This window comes from Macrobrachium nipponense, chromosome 3, assembly GCF_015104395.2.
Source record: "Macrobrachium nipponense isolate FS-2020 chromosome 3, ASM1510439v2, whole genome shotgun sequence".
NCBI lineage: Eukaryota > Metazoa > Arthropoda > Malacostraca > Decapoda > Palaemonidae > Macrobrachium > Macrobrachium nipponense.
The window spans coordinates 6662335-6687745 of record NC_087202.1 but is presented as its reverse complement, the minus strand read 5'-3'; the positions used below and the strand labels follow the sequence as shown (position 1 = coordinate 6687745).

The window sequence follows — 25411 nt, the reverse complement described above, 5'->3', positions numbered from 1 at the left end:
TATTTCATATTGCTTCTTCAACTGCTTTGAGGTTTTCCTTCTGTTACACCTTTCAGACTTTTTACTGTCAATTTTCGTTTCAGCGCTGAATGGCCTTAGTTGCCCCAGTGCTTGGCATTATCCCAAAAAATCTATATAAAGAAAATCAAAACTATATACTGTCAGTTTATTCATAATAGTCATTCATCCATCGTCTGCCATGATCTTTAGGTCGAAATATTTGCTCAGTTGGGATGAAACAGATGTCATGGGTTGTCCGTAATCTAAGTTATTTTTGAAAGCACAGAAACGATCCATTTTCTCTATCTCCCTAGACTGACATCACATTGCAATTAAGATGTCTCTGGCGAAATCGCGCGATCAGTGCTAAAAACGAATCTTTTGTCGAGGAAGCGAATTGTATCGCTGGGTACCAACACCCCTCAATTCTTTCCCGCGAGTCAATCCGGTAAAGAAGATTCCTTATTCGGAGGAACCAGAAGACGGTAGACCTCCCGTGGTCATTCCTCAGCGAAATGTATTTGGTCGTATATTGTAGGAGGAAGTAACTGATCGCCCCACTGATCAAAGGAAGAGAAGAAGAAGAAGAAACCGAAGAATGCTAATGAGGCAGCGATAACTTTTGGTGCTGGTCCGCTGGTACGGTCGCTAGTGTCGTGACATAGCACTCAGACGTCGCTGGTTCGCGCCTCCCTCAGATCGGTAAAAAAATCACTGGTGCTTTTCAAGTCAGTGGCCCCTTTGGTGGACTTGTTTTATATGAATAGGGTTACTGAATGAATAATAATAATAATAATAATAAATAATAATAATAATAATAATCATGATAATCATAATAATAATTAATAATAATAATACTCTTTGGAAGTTTGAATTTCAAGTCATTGGCCCCTTTGATGGGATTTTTCCATATGAATAGGGTTACTGAATAATAATAATAAGTAATAATAACACCGAGTAGTTATGCAAAAGTGAATCAAATTCAACTTTGAAGTTGACCTTAGACCAATTATGGCGAGAGGGAGGGACACCGAGCAATACCGAATTACCCTGATCAGGTCATGTTCCCACTCGGACTCGGATCATAATTCGTGGCTAATGATTCAAGATATTCATTAATTAACCTGCGGTAGGGCATGGCCAGGAGGCATTTCTAATGAAGAGAAAGAGAGAGAGAGAGAGATAGAGAGAGAGAGAGAGAGAGAGAGAGAGAGATGAATTCTAATGAAGAGAGAGAGAGAGAGAGAGAGAGAGAGAGAGAGAGAGAGAGAGAGAGAGATCATAAGGAAATGGACATAAGATGAATGGTTCCACTAGTGATATCTTCTTCGAGATCACTTCTTTTACATGCTCTGATTGATATATATATTATATATATATATATATAATATATTATATATAGATATAATATAATTATAAATATTATATATATATATACATACATTACATATATATTATTATATATATAATATATATATAAATTATATAATATATATATAATATATATATATATATATATATATATATATTCATATATATATGTCTAATAAGAGGAGCCCATAAAAACACCAAAATATAAAGAGAGAAATACTATATTTCAGAGACTGCTGTCTCCCTCTTCAGGTAGATGAATGAGAAAAGTTGCAGAAAAGGTGGTATTTATACCAAGAGGAGGTCCATCCACAGGTAATCCCAATTAGATCGCTCCCACCGATAATCTTATTTTAATCTTCTTAGGCGTTGTTTGAATGAAAACTTTGTTGATGATATCTGAGTCCCATGCTCCTTTTGAGATATTCATTACCTGCCTCTCTTTAATCAAGACCGATTCCATCATTTTTCTCTTGTACTGGCAGTTGCTGCTATAAATTATACGTGACAAATTCCAGTTTATTCTATGGTTATGTTCATTTATATGGTTGAAAATAGCCGAGTTCTGTTGTCCATACCTAACTGACCGTTTGTGCTGTATAAATCTCTGGGGAAGTGATTTTCCTGTAAAGACATCCCCCAAGGACACAGGCGTTTACGAAATCCCATGCCTGGACTGTGACCAATCTTACATCTGTGTTGTTATCAAAACATGTCAATCATATTGCTTCCTGGAGTCTGTCTCGAACGAGTCATGTCTTTGTCAAGCAGACTGGTTTCATACGCGTACTTCTTTGCCGTAACCACGTGTAGATTTCACGATTTTTTTAAAAAGTTGCATTATGTTAGAAGCTTCTAGAAGCATTGCATCATCTTTCGCATGCTCAAAACATTTTGAGTCCGTCAATCTTTTGAGTAGCCCATACAAGGAGGAGAGCGAGAGTGTTTCATTATAGACTTGGGATTCCTGGCGTTCAGATCTCTCTCTCTCTCTCTTTCTCTTTGCTCTCTCGCACGGCACTTTTTATTTCAAAGTATCGTAACGATTTAATACTTACTGAATTGTCACTCATAACTTCGTAGATTTCAGATTTGATATTTCTTAGAGTTATTTAGTATTAATTAGTGCTTTTTGTGGAATCTGAACAAACATTGTACAAGTGTAACGGCGCCTTTCATTTTCATGTTATATTTTTATTAGTTGCAACTAATAACTAATAGTTACAGTGGTTTGGTAAAAATTTAAACTAATATTTACAATGGTTTAATGAACAATTTACATTTTTACACATTGCAAATTTTTGTGTTTGTTTCATTTCAAGTGCATTTATCCATGTTCTTATTGAAATGTGTGTATTTATTTTATATTCTGTGTGATTAATACTTTTTACAATTTTGGTATTTTCCACATTTTTCTGTTTTCATTTACATTCACAATTTAATTAAATTAGTTATTTCCATTACTTAATCATTGCACATTTAATTAAATTTAACACTTGTGAATTAATTTACATTTACTTAGAATTCTTTTCAAGTTTTATTGTTGTTTAGCACTTGTGAATAATTTCCAGATTTCAAATTATTGCCTAACACTTTTGAATTTTGATCGAATGAATTTTCTTGAATTTTGTGATAAATTAATTTTTATTTAATTTTACTTAATTTAATTCAAGAATTAATTAAACGTTGCTTTGTTTTCAAGTAACAGTAATTTTCCCTGATATTGTGAATTTCGCTTAGAAATTTTGAGTTTAATAATAAACTTTTGTATTTAAAATTTTTATAAGTGTTTTATTATGCACCAGTGTATAAATATGACTTGCTTAGGTTAAAACATAGAGTGGCAATTGATCTGTTTCCTTCAATTTACATGAAGTGAGCTTGAACCAGGGAAATACTTAGGCTTCTGAAAGCAGGGAAATACTTAGACTTTTAAATTTGTTGATGGAGTGATGCCCTTTAATTAATTTAATCACTTACAAGATTACCTCACACCTGTTTTGATAAGCTTAGTCTGATTTTCTGCAATCCTGGTAAGTTGTTAAGGGATCACTGTTGCTTTTAGAGTATTCAGTCGTTTAGTACCTGTGATGAGGGTTCAGGTGTCTGGCTGTTGTGAGGTAACAATTAATGAATGGTAAGTGTAATAACCAGATACTCGGCACTTCGTCACAACATATATATATATATATATATATATATATATATATATATATATATATATATATATATATTATATATATATATATATACACGTGAGTGTGTCGCTGCAAAAATGAAAGCCACTGACTACAAGAGGAAGCTGTTCTTTTAACTCGTCTTGAAGTTATCTTCCAAAATGTACCTTGCAGAAAATTAGCATTTGTTGTTCATCATTTCTAAGAGAGGGAGAAAATTACTGTTCTTCCAACGTTAAGCTATCACGAAAGACCTTTTTTTTTTTTACCCATCAAATGGATTTTTTTATTGTCCCATATAAACATGCAAGGAAGCATCATCTAACGTGTACTACCCTCAACTGATAGCTTCCTTAGGACACCTTGGGACCCCGTTACCCCTGTGGGTAAAGTCCTCACCAGGCCTGCTTCCCTAGCCTGGCAGGAGACCTACTTCCCTCCAGGGACGCAGCCTCTAGGGAGAATCTTTCCCTGGAAAAGGTTCCGTCGAAGGATGGCTTCTCTAGATTCAAACCGATCCGTTTTCGAATTGGCACAGAGGACACTTCTCGTCAAGACTCTTCTGCAGAACCTATGATGCTGATTCATAGGCAGTGTGTATCATGATCGGTCTTTCCTTTTCCCAATTTCACTGACTGCAGAGAGACGGAGACGCTCTCTAGCCATCAGAACCTCATTCCACTTTCTCTCTCTTCTCATAAGGTCGTTATCAGTCGCTTTATGGCTTCGACGAACCTATGACAGACCTTCCCTTTCCAGACCCAAGAAGAATACCATGCACAATTTGCAGAGATATCAGTCAATTGTCCCCGTTATTATTTCCGTTTATTCCCGTTTAATTATCTATGCCCATGGTGACAAAGTGGTCCAAGGATATTCCCCAAGGTGGTTTAGTATGCATATTAGGCCTCCATGGAATGCTTGCTTTGGGTTTTCTTTGACCAAGCAAGGCCGCGTTGGAAGGTCCATTTTGTGGTTGTGAAGATGATGACAGCTCTCTCTCTCTCTCTCTCTCTCTCTCTCTCTCTCTCTCTCAAACTATATCCTCATATGACAAGTCATTTTCGTAGGTTAAAAAGACTTGTATGAACCTATATCAGTCAATATATATATATATATATATATATATATATATATATATATATATATATATATATATATATATATATCAGTCAATAAACAGTTGCAATGATGATATCTCCAATGAAGAAGGGTTAAATAAACGTATATTTCTAAACCTTATTCCAAATAGGTTATTGCTTTTCTATTTCACTATTTACAGATAATATAACAAAATCTTTAGCAAAGGGAAATCTAGGTTTGAATCTCCAGTTTCGTGGTAATGGTATTTTTGAAGTCTCTTCACTAACAGGCGTCACTAGAGAGAAATTTTCCTCCACGTAAATGGTTAAAATCTACGAAATGATTCTGGAATGAGGTTTCCAGACCCTTTCCAGCCCCGTGGCTGCCATCATCCCAGCTGCAGGCCACCACAGTCTACTGACAATGGATACACTGGGGATTTCAACAGGGTGTACCTAAATGATCTGTGGATTCCGAATGGAGCCCGGTTATCATATATAAATTCGGGATGCATTTTATCACCTCCTTGGCTAAAAATTTATATTAAATAATAAAAAAAATGACACTTTCTTACGCTCTGATTTCGAAGAAGACGCGTCGGCAACAGTGACTTACTAAGAAACAATAATCTACCTGCTGAAGGTGGTAAAGATCTTTTGAAAGTCTGGGGAGAAAGATGAGAATAGTAATTACTCACAAAGGTCTGGCAGACAGACCTCGTGGGCATTTTTCCTCTGACTGCCAGACCTTTGTGAGTAATTACTATTCTCCTCTTTCTCCCAAGACTTTCAAAAGATCTTTACTACCTTCAGCAGGTAGATTAATTTTTCCTAGTAAGTCACTATTGAAGACGCGTCTTCTTCGAAATCAGAGCGTAAGAAGGTGTCATTTTTTTTTATTATTTAATATAAATGTTACGAGACTCGGCTCTCCTCTCTTCTTGTATCATTATTTCAATCTTTGTCTTCTTGGTTTTAATGGGCCTCTCTCTCTCTCCTTCAGTCTATGTGGCAGATTCCATGAACACCACTTGATTTGTCACCACGGCAAAATACGCCTAAATCTCATAGGATATGGATCCCGAATTTAGCTGCCTTGTATATATATATATATATATATATATATATATATATATATATATATATATATATATTTATATATATATATACACACACACACATATATATATATATATACCTCGCCAACATGATAACCGGACTCCATTCGGCATCCACAGATCATTTAGGTACACCCTGTTGAAATCCCCAGTGTATCCATAGTCAGTACACTGTGGTGGCCTGCAGCTGGGATGATGGCAGCCACGGGGCTGGAAAGGGTCTGGAAACCTCATTCCAGAATCATTTCGTAGATATAATATATATATATATATATATATATATATACATATATATAATATCTATATATATATATATATATATATATATATACATATAATATCTATATATATATATATAACAGATATATCTATATAATATATAGATAGATATATTATAATATATATATCTCTATATATATATACATATAATATTAAATATATATATCTATTTATATATATACTATATTATATTATATATATATATATATCTCTCTATTATCGAATATATATAATATCATATATATAATCTCATATATCTCTATCTATAAACAAAAAAAAATCTTTAAAAAGATATATAATATCTATATAATATATATATATATATCATCTCATTTATATATCATATTTTATATATATATCTATAATATCCATATCAATATAATATACTATATCATAATATATCATATCTATAGTATATTGCTATAGATCTCATCTATATATAATATATATGTAATTATATATATATAAAACCAGGGAGTAAGGGCGAACTTAGCGCACATCACATTCTCATCCAGATCAAGGGCAGGAATTCAGGAGCAGAAGACACAGTATCCATTTATTCCAAGCTTTCGTGATTCATAACCACATCATCAAGGATATCTACAACAATAAAATACAATATATCAATATAAGATTAAAAGAGCTCTACACAAGACTTTAATTTAAAAAGCGGACGAAGGAAACTGATAAAAACAAAACCAAAAATAAAATTGTTAAGAACAGAAAACACACGCAAACAAAGACGTATTTGGAAACAAAATAGTAAAAATCAGAACACTTACTTAAATATAGACACACTTAAAAAAACTAATAGTTATAAATAAATAAAACACTGAAGGTTAACCTGCCACTACAGAGGATAAAGACGCACTAAGAACAAAACATACAAAAATTTTTTTCGAGTGAGGCAAAAAGTTAGGACAAATACAAGGGAACAGCGGTTGTTTGACAGTTCAGAGAAGGGACTCGTTGTTTAATATTTAAAGAAACATTATTCCGCCGCCTAAAAAATCTGAATTTTTGTACTGATCTCAGCCGTTTACAAAATGAATTGATGGCTCTATCACATAACGCTCTTTCTAAACTAAAAACCCATTGGGCCCCCTTTTTTAATAAGAACGATTACGAAACCCTCAAAGCTCTGTCAAAGCCTGATGATTTGATTTTTACGAAGCATGATAAGGGGAGGGGAACTGTCATCTTAGACAAATCGGAATACGTCCACAAAATGACCCAAATCTTAAACGACCTTACTAAATTTGAAGAAATTGGCCTCCCTAATTATCAAATCATCTTTAGAATAGAAGACAAGATCAATTGATTTCTCCATAGCCTTAAGAATGAGAACATCATTAACGAGAACACATACCATGAGCTTTTTGTTACAGGCTCCTCTTTTGGAATTTTGTACGGTCTACCCAAAGTCCACAAACCCAACGTCCCCCTTCGCCCTATCTTGGCTTCCTTTAGAACTTCAAATTACAAAGTGGCTAAATTTCTTGTTCCCCTATTGGAGCCCCGGACTACTAACACGTATACTGTATCTAACTCTGAACAGTTTAAACAACGCATTCTTCCACATGATTCTGACCTTTTCATGGCAAGCTTTGATGTGGAATCGTTATTCACTACTATACCGGTTAGAGAAACCATAGATATAATTCTGGACAAACTTTTTCCCACCTCCGATTCATTGTATCATAGTTTTAGCCGGTCCCCTTTTTAAGATATTTTTAGAACTTGCCGTGCTGGACACGGCTTTTATTTTTAATGGCGTGCTTTTCAGACAAATAGAGGGCATGGTCGTGGGTTCTCCTCTCGGACCTACGTTCGCCAACATCTTCATGTCCTCCCTGGACGAGCGAATACTCGATGAGTGCCCCTTAGCCTATCGCCCCCTATTCTATGCTAGATATGTTAATGACACTTTTATTTTGTTTAAACAAGACCACGATGCTGAATGTTCCTGAAAACCAGAGAAGACGAGTGGCTCAAAAGTGCATGGGAAGGACTGATAAAAGTAGACGAAGACCCAGAAATATACAGAGATAGGAGAATGGCAAACAGAACAGAGGACTGGCACAACAAACCAATGCACAGGCAATACATGAGACAGACTAAAGAACTAGCCAGCGATGACACATGGCAATGGTTACAGAGGGGAGAGCTCAAGAAGGAAACTAAAGGAATGATAACAGCGGCACAAGATCAGGCCCTGAGAACCAGATATGTTTAAAGAACGATAGATGGAAATAACATCTCTCCCATATGTAGGAAGTGCAATACGAAAAATGAAACCATAAACCACATAGCAAGCGAATGCCCGGCACTTGCACAGAACCAGTACAAAAAGAGGCATGATTCAGTGGCAGAAGCCCTCCACTGGAGCCTGTGCAAGAAACATCAGCTACCTTGCAGTAATTTGTATTGGTTCTGTGCAAGTGCCGGACATTCGCTTGCTATGTGGTTTATGGTTTCATTTTTCGTATTGCACTTCCTACATATGGGAGAAATAATATTTCCGTCTATCGTTCTTTGAACATATCTGGTTCTCAGGGCCTGATCTTGTGCCGCTGTTATCATTCCTTCAGCTTCCTTCTTTAGCTCTCCCCTCTTTAGCCATTGCCATGTGTCATCGCTGGCTAGTTCTTTAGTCTGTCTCATGTATTGCCGTGCATTGGTTTGTTGTGCCAGTCCTCTGTTCTGTCTGTCATTCTCCTGTCTCTGTATATTTCTGGGTCTTCGTCAACTTTTATTAGTCCTTCTTCCCATGCACTCTTTAGCCACTCGTCTTCACTGGTTTTCAGATATTGCCCCAGTGCTCTGTTCTCGGTGTTGACGCAGTCCTCTATACTTAGTAGTCCTCTCCCTCCTTTCTTTCGTGTTATGTATAGTCTGTCCGTATTTGCTCTTGGGTGTAGTGCTTTGTGTATTTTCATAAGTTTCCTGGTTTTCTGACCTATGCTGCGGAATTGTGACTTCTTCCATTCCACTATTCCTGCGCTGTATCTGATTACTGGCACTGCCCATGTGTTTATGGCTTTTATCATATTTTTGACTTGAGTATCGCCTTGAGTCTCTGCATATATTCTTTCCTGATCGTGTCCTTCATCTCTTGGTGTTTTATATCCCCTCCTTCCATTATTCCCAGGTATTTGTATCCCGTCTCATCTGTGTTTCATGTTTTTCCCATCTGGTAGCTTTATCTCTTCAGTCCTTGTTACTTTGCCCTTTTCTGTGTTGACTAAGGCACATTTTTCTATTCCAAACTCCATCCTGATGTCCCCAGATACAATCCTTTCAGTCTGGATTAGGGTATCTATTTCCTGGATGCTCTTACCATACAGCTTGATTTCGTCCATGTACATCAGATGGTTAATTCTGTTGCCTCTTTTCTTGAGTAGTGGGGACAGTGAGTCGCCCTGAAAGATCCCTCTTCTGATATTAACCTCTGCTAGTCTTATTCCAGAGATTGTAAGTATTGTATTCCAGTTGCGCATTGTATTTTTTAGGAAGCTGATGGTGTTTTCCTCTGCCCCATATATTTTCAGGCATTCTGTTAGCCATTTGTGCGGTATCATGTCGAAAGCTTTCTTATCTTATAGTCTATCCATGCCATGCTTAGGTTGGTTTTCCTTCTACTGTTCTTCATTACCATTTTGTCTATCAGGAGCTGGTCTTTTGTGTCCCTACACTTCCTTCTGCAGCCTTTCTGTCGGTGGGGGATTGTGTTTGTATCCTCTAGGTAATTGTATAGCCTTTCACTTATGATATCTGTTATTATTATTTTTTTTTTTTTTTTTGCTCTATCACAGTCCTCCAATTCGACTGGGTGGTATTTATAGTGTGGGGTTCCGGGTTGCATCCTGCCTCCTTAGGAGTCCATCACTTTTCTTACTATGTGTGCCGTTTCTAGGATCACACTCTTCTGCATGAGTCCTGGAGCTACTTCAGCCTCTAGTTTTTCTAAATTCCTTTTCAGGGATCTTGGGATCGTGCCTAGTGCTCCTATGATTATGGGTACGATTTCCACTGGTATATCCCATATCCTTCTTATTTCTATTTTCAGATCTTGATACTTATCCATTTTTTCCCTCTCTTTCTCTTCAACTCTGGTGTCCCATGGTATTGCGACATCAATGAGTGATACTTTCTTCTTGACTTTGTCAATCAACGTCATGTCTGGTCTGTTTGCACGTATCACCCTATCCGTTCTGATACCATAGTCCCAGAGGATCTTTGCCTGATCGTTTTCTATCACTCCTTCAGGTTGGTGCTCGTACCACTTATTACTGCAAGGTAGCTGATGTTTCTTGCACAGGCTCCAATGGAGGGCTTTTGCCACTGAATCATGCCTCTTTTTGTACTGGTTCTGTGCAAGTGCCGGGCATTCACTTGCTATGTGGTTTATGGTTTCATTTTTCATATTGCACTTCCTACATATGGGAGAGATGTTATTTCCGTCTATCGTACTTTGAACATATCTGGTTCTTAGGGCCTGATCTTGTGCCGCTGTTATCATTCCTTCAGTTTCCTTCTTTAGCTCTCCCCTCTGTAGCCATTGCCAATTGTCATCGCTGGCTAGTTCTTTAGTCTGTCTCATGTATTGTCCGTGCATTGGTTTGTTGTGCCAGTCCTCTGTTCTTTCTGTCTTTCTCCTGTCTCTGTATATTTCTGGGTCTTCGTCTACTTTTATTAGTCCTTCTTCCCATGCACTCTTTAACCACTCGTCTTCACTGGTTTTCAGATATTGCCCCAGTGCTCTGTTTTCGATGTTGACGCAGTCCTCTATACTTAGTAGTCCTCTCCCTCCTTCCTTTCGTGTTATGTATAGTCTGTCCGTATTTGCTCTTGGGTGTAGTGCTTTGTGTATTGTCATTTGTTTCCTGGTTTTCTGATCTATGCTGCGGAGTTCTGCCTTCGTCCATTCCACTATTCCTGCGCTGTATCTGATTACTGGCACTGCCCATGTGTTTATGGCTTTTATCATATTTCCGGCGTTGAGTTTTGACTTGAGTATCGCCATGAGTCTGCATATATTCTTTCCTGATCGTGTCCTTCATCTCTTGGTGTTTTATATCCCCTCCTTCCATTATTCCCAGGTATTTATATCCTATCTCATCTATGTGTTTGATGTTGCTTCCATCTGGTAGCTTTATCCCTTCAGTTCTCGTTACTTTGCCTGTTATTATTATTATTATTATTATTATTATTATTATTATTATTATTATTATTATTATTATTATTATTATTATTATTATTTTTATTATTATTATTATTATTATTATTGTTGTTTTTGTTGTTGTTGTTGTTGTTGTTGTTGTTGTTGTTGTTGCTGTTCTTGTTGTTATTTACTGAAAGGAGACCCTCTTTCAAACAAGTCTTATTGAAAGATATTGCTGTATCAGCTGCATTTAACTTGTAAACAGTCTTCTCTTATATTTTTTTTTTATAAATAGAGAAGATATTTACAAGTTTAAAATGCTGCGACCAAGCATATGTTTTCCAATTGACTTATTATTATTATTTTTAATTATTATTTATATTATTATTTATTATTATTATTAATTATTATTATTATTATTATTATTATTCGATTATTTTTTTATTTTTTATTACAATTCTTCCCTCTCACAGTCCTCCACTTCGACTGGGTGGTACTTAAATTGTGGGGTTCCTTATCTACTACTATTATATTATTATTATTATTATTATTATTATTATTATTATTATTATTATTATTATTATTATTATTATTATTATTATTTTCATCCGTTTTTAAGTACGCGACTTTGTGTTTGTTCTTGTTTATCTTTTTCTCTTTACTCTGTTTTTTTCTCTTTTTTGCATATTTATATTATTTTATTTACCATTTTTTATGCTTGCTTCCTTTTGTGTTATCTTTTTTTCGTAGCAGTCTTTTTGGGTTTAATTCATGCCATTATTATTATTATTATTATTATTATTATTATTATTATTATTATTATTATTATTATTATTATTATTATTATTATTATTATTATTATTATTATTTAGGAAGCAGACCCTCTCTCAAGCATACTTTATTAAAAGTAATGGCTTTTTAAGTAGTACCGAAAAAGCCTCTATTCACAAAATATAGAGAAGGATCTCTACAACCCAAGCGTAACGTTGCAGAAGTAGCCATTACTTTTATAATGATTTTCATTCGTTTATAAGCACGAGACCAAAAACCTAAGTTCTCTTTCTTAACGCAACCCACAGGGAAGGGTAGTGGGTGTGGGCGGAAGGCGCTGGAGGAGAGACAAAGCGTCCTTGGTCATCACGGCCGTCACTCAAAGCGATGGGGGCATCTACATCTGCCTGGCCTTAAACAGCAAGGGAGATGGGCACTCCAACGCTGTCCTTCTCAGAATAGCCCGTGAGTTACTCCATCTACTTCTCGTCTTCTCTCTATTTTTCAGAGTCAAGTATCAAACCGTTTCAATTCTGAGCATTCTCGTATGTCTGTCGCTCGCTTAGTGAACTAATCTAGAACCATTCCCAAATAGGTTAATTTCCAAAGCAATCTGTTGTATCTGTTGCTCGCTTGTTGAACTAATCAAGAAGCATTTCCAAATAGAATAATTTCCAAAGAGTTCGCATGTTTCTGTTGCTTGTTCGATGAACTAATACACTAATCTAATGGAATAGAATGGAATATAGAGTTTAGGTCAAAGGTCAAGCACAGGGACCTATATGAGGTCATTCAGCGCTGGAAGAGAAATTAAGGGTAAAAGGTTAGAAGTGTGTGACAGGAGGAAAGCCTCACAGCGCTGGAAAGGAAACTGAGAGTAGAAAGGTCTGGAAGGTGTAACAGGAGGAAAACCTCAAAGCGCTGGAAAGGAAACTGAGAGTAGAAAGGTCTGGAAGGTGTAACAGGAGGAAAACCTCAAAGCGCTGGAAAGGAAACTGAGAGTAGAAAGGTCTGGAAGGTGTAATAGGAGGAAGACCTCAAAGCACTGGAGAGGAAACTGAGATTAGAAAGGTCTGGAAGGTGTAACAGGAGGAGGACCTTAAAGCGCTGGAAAGGAAACTGAGAGTAGAAAGGTCTGGAAGGTGTAACAGGAGGAGGACCTCAAAGCGCTGGAAAGGAAACTAAGAGTAGTGCTGGAAAGGAAACTGAGAGTAGAAAGGCCTGGTAGGTGTAACGGGAGGAAAAACTCAAAGCGATGGAAAGGAAACTGAGAGTAGAAAGGTCTGGAAGGTGTAACAGGAGAAAAACCTCAAAGCGCTGGAAAGGAAACTGAGAGTAGAAAGGTCTGGAAGGTGTAATAGGAGGAAAACCTCAAAGCGCTGGAGAGGAAACTGAGAGTAGAAAGGTCTGGAAGGTGTTACAGGAGGAAGACCTCAAAGTGCTGGAAAGGAAACTGAGAGTAGAAAGGTCTGGAAGGTGTAACAGGAGGAAGACCTCAAAGCGCTGGAAAGGAAACTAAGAGTAGTGCTGGAAAGGAAACTGAGAGTAGAAAGGCCTGGAAGGTGTAACGGGAAGAAAACTTCAAAGCGCTGAAAAGGAAACTGAGAGTAATAAGGTCTGGAAGGTGTAACAGGGGGAAAACCTCACAGAACTGGAAAGGAAACCGAGAGTAGAAAGGTCTGGAAGGTGTAACAGGAGGAAGACCTCCAAGCGCTGGAAAGGAACCTGAGAGTAGAAAGGTCTGGAAGGTGTAACAGGAGGAAAACCTTAAAGCAGTTACACGCCGAAACAATTGTTAGGAGAGGGTGGAAAGCAAGATGCAATAGAGGTACAGTAAAAGGAATGAAAGGTGTAGCCGCTAGGGGGCTGAAGGAAAGCAGCAAAGAACCTTGAGTAAATGCCTACAGTGCACCCCGTGAGGTGCACTGCGGCATGGCTCCTCTACGGGGAAAAATCAAGTTTTCCGGTTGTGTGTGTGTGTGTGTGTGTGTCTTGTACCGAAGAATATAAACAATTTCTGTACCCTAATTGCTCCTATGAGTTTACCAATTAACATAGAAAAGCTATATTTTAGCATATGCGATGTATAGAAAACAAGGAAAATGAGAGAGACAGAGACAGAGAGAGACTATAACTACTAGGGTATAAAGATAATTTTACAACTTTAGACGGCGATATTTTACAATCCTCCCCAGTTGCTCTAAAAAAAGAAATATATCCGCTTTTATAGCAAACTTTTGCAATGAATTCTGTCGAGTTCCGCTTATTCTTTGGACCCGTCCCTGAAATTTATGCCCATTCCAAAATGAGTGCCTTATTTGACGCTGTTTGTGTAGCTCTTTCTAAATTCCGGTGCCCGTTGGTGTTACTGGCAAAGAAACTTTTTCTTATCTTTCACCTAAATATTTTTTTCAATGTGGAGATTTAGAACAGATTCATGGATCGAATAAGGACACGGGTTGTAAGATTCATTCATAAGAAAACGAGGGGGCGTATTATGTACAGTGATGCTCAAATCTCATGCCACATGACTCCATAGGATTGTGTTCAAAATTCACTAACTGGCAACCTATCATGTTCCATATTTATCTATTATTTCAATGCAAAAATGCGATTATTGCATACAATAAGGCCATAATATGTTTCATAAGAGTGAAATCTGTCATATATTTCAAAACTGTAAGAAAATGTCACGTGTAGCCAAATTTCAGAAAAAACTTCAATGTAACATTTTTAAAACTTTCATTCACTCATCGCAGAAGCATATCTTTGGTTCAAATTGTCATAAAAAAAATTATCTAGCGATCAAACAGAGCCAGATGCTGTGTAGAATATTGTATTTCGTATATTTCTAGATTGGTGTTTAGCTTTCTTCGTTTATTCTGTAAATGCTGCTTTATTTGTCCATTCACTAATTATTTTAATTATAATATTGATTGTATGATAATCAGTCACTACTGCAGTGTAGGGCGTTTCTTTTTTCTGGCTCTTCCTTGTTCCATTTTAGACAAAATTCTATGGAAACCATTTAAAAAAAAACTTCACTCCTATCCGCGTTTTCACTCGAGCGCATTACAATTATTCACCCCTTTCCTCGTTTTCACTAGAGCGCATTACAATTATTCACACCTTTCCTCGTTTTCACTAGAGCGCATTACAATTATTCACACCTTTCCTCGTTTTCACTCGAGCGCATTACAATTATTCACTCCTTTCCGCGTTTTCACTCGAGCGCATTACAATTATTCACTTCTTTCCTCGTGTTCACTCGAGCGCATTACAATTATTCACTCCTTCCCTGGTTTTCACTCGAGCGCATTACAGTTATACAATCCTTTCCGCGTTTTCACTCGAGCGCATTGAGGTCATAACCAAGCAGATGACAGTATAGATAACACGAAGAGAGATACTTTGTACTAGAATATTTTTATATAAAAAAATCTGTTAGGAGATCTATGAAAAGCCAAATTGCACTTAGTAAATTCCTCTAGGTTCAACTCTGATGGCAGAGCGGAACATAGCTCGTAGTATATGTATAGTTCTCACAAACACGTTAAAGGAACGAGGGCGGAAATGAGGGAGAATAGTTACCATTGTTACCAATTCCATTTAAAGTTTGTGGTGTGATGAGAGAGAGAGAGAGAGAGAGAGAGAGAGAGAGAGAGAGAGAGAACTGTTGCCAAGACCGACCGCGCTTTGATTTTCAGCCCCTGTCCGGCCGTGCGGTGAACACAATGGTTGGAATCTGAGCGCGCTGGAGAAACTTTTGTGGTAACGCTGACTCTCTCTCTCTCTCTCTCTCTCTTTTATTGATATCAGAGATATTGTATTGCAATCTGCCACCTGTATACTAGTTGCAAGTCCTGTGATAATGAGTACTGTTTATTATGTAAAAACTCTTTATAAAACTATGAATAGACCTGTGTTACTCAAGAAAGAGTAAAATTATGTAATAGCCATTTTTAATGGAATAAAGAATTTGACTTTGACTTTGACTTTGACTCTCTCTCGGGGGTTTATTCGAAGCCAATGAAGTTGAGGGAATTGGCTGAAACGTTTTCAGTGTTGCCAGAAACAAAGAATTTTGAAAGGGCCGTTTTCCTTTCTGTTTTACTTCGCGGGATTTTATTTTATTTATATATTTTTATTATTCGTTTTCTTCTGGCTTCGTTTTTTAGTCGGTGTGTGTAGGTTACTGCTTTTTTCGTGCATATGGGAGTAATTATGTTCTTTTCTACATTGTTTTGAATTGTTACCATTTGAAGCATAAAGAGGTGATGTTCTATACATAGGTAGGCTGAATTATTCCCTTGTAAGAAGGAACATTAGATATAGCAACCTTAAGTACTACGGACTCGATCACACACACACTCACGTGTACATTTATACAAATACACACAAACGCACACGTACTCGTACTATACATATATATACATGACTGGTAAAAATGTTGTTACAACAGAATTACATCTGATAAAAGGAGCCTCTGAAATATAGTACTGTCTTTGTATATTTTGGCGTTTTTATGGGCTTCTTTAATTTTAATATATATATATAATATATATATATTATATATATATATATATATATATATATATAAATTTCTATAAAGTAAATACAATATGCTTTAATTGTGGGAATTGTAAGCCATATAGCAGGACCCGTTTGAACCTTTTGTTTTTTATTTTCTTTACCAATATTCATATTTCAACTATCCCATCATTGGTCGAGGTACGTTGGAGTCGAAATATCTTGTGATCCCCTTAGGGAGGGTAGTGCCTTCAGTGCATCTCGTACGGTGCACTGTAGGCATTACTTAAGTTTCTCCGCAGCGTGCCCTCGGGCCCTAGCTGCAACCAATTTCGTTCCTATTACTGTACCTCCGTTCATGTTCTCTTTCTTCCATCTTATTTCCGCCTTTTCCTATAAATTTATTCAAACCTTTTACTCTCAATTTCTAATTCAGTGCTGAATGACCTCATAGGTCCCAGTGCATGGCTTTTGGCCTTAGTTCAATATTCAGTTCAAATGTTTTGTTATTACAGGAATTGTTGTTAAAGGTCCTCCATTTTACTTTTCTTAACCTTCTCCTAACAATTGATTCAAACCCTTTCCTCTCAATTTCTAATTCAGTGCTGAATGAGTCCCAGTGCATGGCCTCTGGCCTCAATTCTGTATACAGTTCAAATATGTTGTTATGACAGGAATTGTTGTTTAGTTCATGAATTATGATTTAAAGATGTAAGCAGATAATCCTTTCAGATATTCCCCAGTGCAAAGAACCCAAGGAGAAGAACTTAGTGGTGGCCGCTAACACCTCAATCAACCTCACCTGCGAAATGGACGCCCTCCCGAGGAACCTGACCTTCACCTGGACCATGGTCGACGTGCCCCCCTCTTCACCATCCCGGTCTGATCGACCTGACGCCGGGTCACTCCTCCGACGGGGGGCCGTGGTTATTAACGCCTTCCCCGGGGTTCGCGGGGAGGATGGCGGTGGCTCCTCCGAGGAGGCTCCGGAGGGGTCGATTCTGCAGCATCGGGTCGATCCTTCCGATTCGAGGCGGTCGATTCTGACCCTTACCCCGACGGCGCCCGTGCAGCTCTTCTGCTACGCCCGCAACAGGCTCGGGCGGACTAGGATACCCTGCACCTATACCCTGGCGACTGTTGGTACGTAGAGTAGAGAGAGAGATGCGGTTGGTATATTATTAAAATTCTCATTTCAACATTTTTTTTATACTTTATAGACTAAACAGTTTGTTTTTTATCTAATAAAAAATACAGACTAGAATTAGGCTTGGGGTCATTTTCATACCCTGGCGACTGTTGGTACGTAGAGCATTTAATTACAAAATACAGATTAGAATTAGGCTTGGGGTCATATTCACGTACCTGCAAGTATAACAATTTAAGCTCGAAAAAGCTATAACAATTTAACTTATATAACTTAGTCTTCACCTACTCCATTGCCGTATGACATGAAAGTGCAAAATACACGCTGGACTTGAAGTGTGCAGTGGAATGTATTAATGACTACATTTAAAAGCATTTTCGTAAAGGCTTAGACGCGTGATGTAAAATAATTGAACTTGAGAAATAGTGTTTCATGTTAAAACTTGGTACATTACATGCATACCCACGTGAACACACACACACACACACAAACAAGAGATAATGTGGCAATTCATCCAATCGTCTCCCAGCAATCTTGGTAGTGATATATTAGTTCATAAATACAAAACAATAATGTAAATGGAGTACACTATCTAACGCTTAGGACTATCACCCGCACAACCAGTCTTTAGTAGAATTCATACATAATTAGGCACATTCGTCCAACGGCTAATGAAGTAGCTTTTTCTTCACGATCATAAATATCACGATGCCATCATTTCCTTCATTATCAGTGACACTGGGGATTTCTTCGCCATTTCCACTTCAACCGCTGTGAATTCCTTCACTATTTTAGTAGCAACTCAAACTATTAAGAGATTTTCACAAATGAAAGGACGATTATTTACAGCGATGACCCAACATCCTGATGACCTCTTATCTTCTACCCTGGTCAGAACCGCCGGAATCTCTGAAATCGTGCAACGTCACGGCGGTCGAGACCAAAAGAATAGAGGTCAGGTGCGATGATCCGGCGCCCGCCAGGGATACCACCGATTCGAATGTGGTGCCTTTAATCAACTACTCCCCTGGGCTGAGCTTCGTCAGGTCATCTGAGGTCAGGACTACGGCTAATATGCAGGTTGGTTACTTTTATTATTATTATTATTATTATTATTATTATTATTATTATTATTATTATTATTATTATTATTATTATTATTTTGTCGGTTGTTGTGGGGGAAGAGTCACAATTGATGATAATGATAGTGAAATAATTGGTTTTTATCATTACTTATTTCAAATAGTTTTCTTGACTTCAAAGTATCTTAAGATATTTGTAAATTATTCAAAATGATAAATATAGTGGGTTTAACCTATTTTATTTTAATCATTTGATTATTTTTCTCCTTTATCCAAATTTTCTTTAACCTCTTCTTACTTGAGTTTTGGATAGGAAAAACCAACGTGATTAGATTTATTATCTTGTGCTTTATACTTTTCCTTTTTTTTCATTCAACAGGCTTCGATGTCAAGCTAAATATTTTGTAGTTTTATGCAAAGCTTCGAGGCTTTTTTTCATTACGAGTCTTGAAAGATATATGTCTACTATTCAATATAAATTTGTAAGGTAACTTTTTAGAATTTAGACTTTAGACATTTGATCCATCATAGAAATTTTCACCTTGTCCCTTTAAATTGCTCAAACAAATCTAGAACATTTGCATTTACTCTCTATAACATTTATAAAGCATACATCTAAATCAGTATTTGATTTAGAACAACTGTCAATCATTTCTAGTCATTCCTTCACTAATTGTCAAGTCTTATACATAATAAACTGATAACCATTACTGTTCTGTTTTTATTGTATATTTTTTATAGGACATAAATCAAACTCAACAGTTGATTTAGATTAAAAATATCAAATCTTCAAATAATTATATTCGCTCCATCACTAATCGTCCAGTCCTATACTTAATAAACGGATAGCCATTACAACTCTGTTTGTAGTGTATAATATTCATAGAACATAAATCAGAATCAACATTTGATTTAGATAAAAAATATCACATCTCAAAACAATTATATTCACTCCTTCACTAATCGTCTGGTTTCGAATTAAGAATAAAAAAAAAAAATATTAGAAAAATATCAACTGCAACTTCCATCACATCATCTGGTGTGGTTGGGAGGAACGCTCTTGGCAAACGTGAGTGGAGACCGCCCTGAATTCGACGTGGGCGGTCTGCCGGCTGGGGCCTCCCTCAAGCTCGTGCTGTATGTCGTCTCCCCTCACGCCCGCTCCAAACCCGTCTACATGTACGCCCAGACATTTCCCAAGATATCTATTCACTTGACGGGTGAGTGTAGGGAGGTGGTTTCTTCAGGGATGGGAGATGGGATACCGGCTGCATGAGTAGTGAGTGAGTGAGTGTATGTGTGTGTAAAAGAGAGAGAGAGAGAGAGAGAGAGAGAGAGAGAGAGAGAGAGAGAGAGCAATGTGTTTAGAATACTTCTTACGGGCTGCTCCGTGAGTAAGAGCCCGTGCTGACACAAGGTCAGCTTAATCAAAAACAACATTAGAACACTTGTGTGTGTATTGGTGTGTAAGAGAGAGAGAGAAGTGTTTTTAGAACACGTGTGTGTGTTTAGATGTGTAGAGAGAGAGAGAGAGAGAGAGAGAGAGCACAGTGTGTTTAGAACCCTTGTGTGTGTGTGCGTGTGTGTATGTGTGTGTGTGTGTGTGTGTGAGAGAGAGAGAGAGAGAGAGAGAGAGTGAGAGAGAGAGACTTTGCAGTGACATCTTAAGAGAGATAAAATCCGAATGAATCGATTTATCCGTCCTTAGACAGATCCAGCTTAAAATAAGAGCACGATATTATCAGGAAAGCATAATTTATTGAGATCTCTTGACATTTTGAATAAAAATAGCGACCCGACGTTATTGTCGCTTCCTGAAAAAACTTTTCATGATTTAAGTATTTCGCTTCGCAGAACACTCGAATAAATAATTACATTTGTTGCTATAGAATCCTCCCCCATTATCTACTTACTGTTTCAGGAAGCTTTGAAAAGAACTTTTACATAAATAGGTAAGCTATACTAAAAAAACATAACTCTTTCATATAGTACTCATTCCCTGTTTACTGCGAGAACACTTTCCAATATTATACCCAAATGTAAGAAATTGTTTTGGTAAATTCTATAAGCGGTTAAATCAACTCAACTGAAAATGTTTTGTCTGTAATTGCTGAAAATGACCGCCAATACCTTTGTTACGTCAGAGCCATGGTAATTACTATTATTTAGAAGATGAACACTATTTCTATGGAACGAGCCCACCACAAAAGGGGCCACTGACTTGACATTCAAACTTCCAAAGAATAATAAGGTGTTTATTAGGAAGAAGTAAGAGGGAGTGAAGTGAAATACAGAAAGAAGATTCCACTTGGAGATAGGCTATAGCAGAAAACTTCATAATTGTCCATTTGTTCTGTGTAGGGGGGTGGGGGACTCTAATTTCGAAACATCCAGTATATATCAAATTTGCACCCTCTTGGAAAATATGCTGCGGGCGCCCATGGAACAGTATTGGGATATCAATGCACACCCTCTATCTCTCTCTCCTCCTCCCTTCTTGAGAAGACCCGTCACTCACCGACCCGGAACTCGACGACTTCCCGGGTGACTACGACGGTTTCTGGGACGCCCTGGACGTACGACGGTTTCTGGGACGACCTGGACGGCACCATAGGCGGGGTGGTGGCTGGAGCCTGCGGGATGGTGGTCATCCTCTCGGGGGTGATCATCTTCATCTGGTTCCGCCAGAGGGCGGCGCGGAGGAGAAGGAGGAGGAGGAGGGAGGACGAAGCAGTCCCGCGTCTTTCCCTTCAGCTCTTTCCTAGCCTGCGAGGTCGCTTAGTCAAGGCAGTTCCCACTCGCAGCTGGAAGCTTCCAGGCCTTCTCCAGGATAGCGGGTGGCAGGAGGTTAGGTTAGGTTAGGTTAATGAGATATTTATACAGAGGCAGTTTCTGTGATTTTACTTTTTTTTAAATCAAGATTCAAACCAAAGTTACAATTCAAACTGTCGGATAACGAATGTGTCATTGATTCATACTGTAATTCCAAACTCTTTTGCATTTATTTGTGTGTTTGTATACGTATATATATATATATGTATATATATAGTGTATATAAATAGATATAAATAGTTATATATATTCCTCTATATATATATATATATATATATATATATATATATTATATATATATATATATATATATATATCTATCTATATATTATATATATATATATATATATATATATATATGTATGTATAGTATATAATATATATATTATAAATACACGTGTATGAATGTATGTATATGCATACATACATACATATATGTAGTCTAAATATATATATATTATATTATATATATATATATATAAATAATATATATATCTAGACCACATATATGTATGTATGTATATGCATACATACATACATATATGTAGTCTAGATATATAATTATATACTATACATATATTACTAGGATATATGGGATATTATAATATATATTATATATATATTATATATATATATATATATATATACATATATATATATATATATATATATATATATATATATATATATATATATATAGAGTGCAACTGATCTTTAACTGTGAATTAACGCTTTCTTTACCTCTCACACACAGTTATTTAAGCGGGGGTAGAGCACCAGCAGGAGGAGGAGGTGGAGGTGGTGGAGCAACAGTAACAGGAGGAGGAGGAGGAGGAGGGGTGGTGTTGGGCATAGGCGGTGGGGGAGGCCTCAGCAGCAGTGGCGGAGGGTGTCATGAAAGCCCCTGGCTGGAGACATCCATCACCCCCCTGGTGGCACCGACCAGCCCCATGACACCGACGCAGCCTTGTGTGAGGGTAAATATCGACTCCTCTTCGTTCTGTCTTGTTTTTATCGGTTTATTTATCGGTTTATTTATCTATATTTCCTCTATTCATTTTTATATCACATATCTACTCTTTATCTGTTTATTTATCTATATTTCCTCTATTGACTTTTTATATCACATATCTACTCTTTATCTGTTTATTTATTTATATTTCCTCTATTGACTTTTTATATCACATATCTACCTCCCTTCGCCTCGGGGTCATCTCTGCTTTCATGGATAATTCTACTAAATTCTCATAGGTTTAGCATCTCTGACTTTTTTGTTACATATTTATGACATTATTGAATTCTGAAGTAATATCTTGGGCGTTGACTTATTCTACTATATATACTATATATATATATATATATATATATATATATATATATATATATATATATATATATATATATATATATATCATAAAATCCACGTAAGAAGGCGAGTGAAAATCATGACTTGGAGCAAGTACTTTCGTAGTTTATTCTACACTGAAAATGTAGAATAAACTTTCGTAGTTTATTCTTCATTGAAAATGTAGAATAAACTACGAAAGTACTTGTTCCATGTTCCCAGTTTTTCACTCGCCTACATTTTATATATATATATATACATATATGTATAACATATTTATTAATATGTATATATGTGTGTGTTTGTGGTTTCTAAGAACTGTAATATTATTACAGTTAATCTTAATCACTTTCTCTGACAGGTCGAGAGTATGATCCTGGAAGACAGTACTTCGAGCAAGTTCAAATAATAATAGAAGCGATTCGTAAACGAACTCAAGAATTTAGAATAAGAGGGAGAAGAAGAAGAAAAAAAAATACAAGATGGCGTCGTAGAAGCAGCAATACAGCAGAAATAGAGAGAGAAAATTTAAGGAAAACTGAAGAATTGCAAGAAAACAATTCTGGATACGAAGGCAGTTGTTGTATTCAGCATTTTTGAGTGAACTGTGTTTGTGGAATGTCTCAGTCTTGAGCAAAAATAATAAAAAAGGATATCAAAAGAGTTCTGGATGGAAAGTCCTCGTATAATTGTGTGTTACCCATGATGTAATTAGATATATACAGAACAAATACATTTCTGGAAAACGAAAATTGACAGAAAATGCAAAAGAGATAAAAAAAAAAGTTACTGGTAAAAATCGTAGATATTTCAAAATGATGAAGCTCTCATTAACTAAAACTTTACTTCAGTTTACGAATCATTAAAGATGCCATCGAGTTAATCTTAGGAATTTTGTAAAAAATAAAAAATAAAAGGAAAAAACGTAACAAAATTACATCATATCAAAAATGTTACACATTTTACGTATTACGTTTATTATTCACCTTGTAATAAAATCTATGAGACTCAAATTAGGAATGTGAGAGATATATTATATGTGACTGTTCCGTATTTTCCAAGAAACCATGTTTCATTAGAGGTTTAAAAAAAAGAGAAGAGGGGTTTCTATTAGAGGGGCGAACGTTCGTGGGTATAATAATAAGCCTGGCGGCTGGGCGTGGCGGTTGATAATTGTATTTTTATAATTTATATCATTTTATAATAAAGAACTGTTACTGTATTAGTCTGTGTTTTATTGACGCTGTTGCCTTTTGTCGTCCAGTGGAAGCAGTATTACAAACCTCTGCTCCAGCCATAAAAAAAATGAACAGATAAATAGCGTCACTGTTAAAACCATTGTAAGACTAATTAAAACACTAGTACTACCACCCGTTCCAAGGTAGGTGGACTATACTCTGTTTTTTCCATTCAACAATAATAATATCCTATTTCGAATATCAATGGTGTAATTCGCATACAGTAAATTATTAAAACACTTTTGAGTTGTAAATGTACATCCAGATATCCTTTTATCTACCTAAAGCTTACACATAGCGTAACTATCTAAAGCCCGGGACGCAGTGTTACCATACGCAAACACCACAGGCGGAAGGACAAATGGAAAAAACTGAGTATAGTCTACTTCCGGCCAGTGGGGTACAACCGAGCATAGCAACCGGTGAGAGAGAGAAAGAGAGAGAGAGAGAAGAGAGAGAGAGAGAGCACTGCCCTAATCAGACACGGCAAAGGTCATATCAGTATCCTGAATTGAAGGTAAGTTCAATATACTGAAAATTGCGTAACAGCAGTTGTTTTCCTTATACTAAGAAGATCTTGCAGTTCTTACCTCATCTTAAGTAGGCCTAATTACTTGAGAGATGTTTGGAAGATTGTACTAGAACGTTCTTCATTCTCTCTCTCTCTCTCTCTCTCTCTCTCTCTCTCTCTCTCTCTCTCTCTCTCTCTGAAATTTTTGGAAAATTTTATTTAACTTTCTTCATCTATCTGTTTTTTTCATTATTTTTTCATAAAATTACGTTATTATTGTCATCATTATAGCTTTTATATTTTACATTTAATACACGCACACACAAATATATATATATATATATATATATATATATATATATATATATATATATATATATATATATATATATATATATATATATATATATATATATATATATATATGATATATATATATAATATATATATATATATATATATATATATATATATATATATATATATATAATATATATATATATATATATATAATATATATATATATATATATACAAATATATATATATATATATAATATATATATATATATATATATATATATAAATATATATATATCTATAATAGTACAAAATATATATAGTATATTATATATAATATATGTATATATTTATACTCTATATGATATAGATATATATATATAATAAATATGATATATTAGATAATATATATTTGGTATATATATATATATAAGATATATATATATATATACTATATATATATAT

At 36.0% G+C, this 25411-nt stretch overlaps 1 protein-coding gene across 1 annotated transcript in view; it reads left to right on the top strand.

The window, feature by feature from the left end:
• Nucleotides 1-21486, top strand: part of LOC135222134 (uncharacterized) — a 65008-nt gene extending 43522 nt beyond the window's left edge. Inside the window, exons 2-6 of the mRNA XM_064260302.1 lie at nt 12271-12427; nt 17225-17635; nt 18535-18807; nt 19774-19941; nt 21227-21486. Of these exons, the coding sequence (XP_064116372.1) occupies nt 12271-12427; nt 17225-17635; nt 18535-18807; nt 19774-19941; nt 21227-21486 (1269 nt within the window). The remainder of the gene's footprint in view (nt 1-12270; nt 12428-17224; nt 17636-18534; nt 18808-19773; nt 19942-21226) is intronic.
• Nucleotides 21487-25411: the final 3925 nt, after the last annotated feature.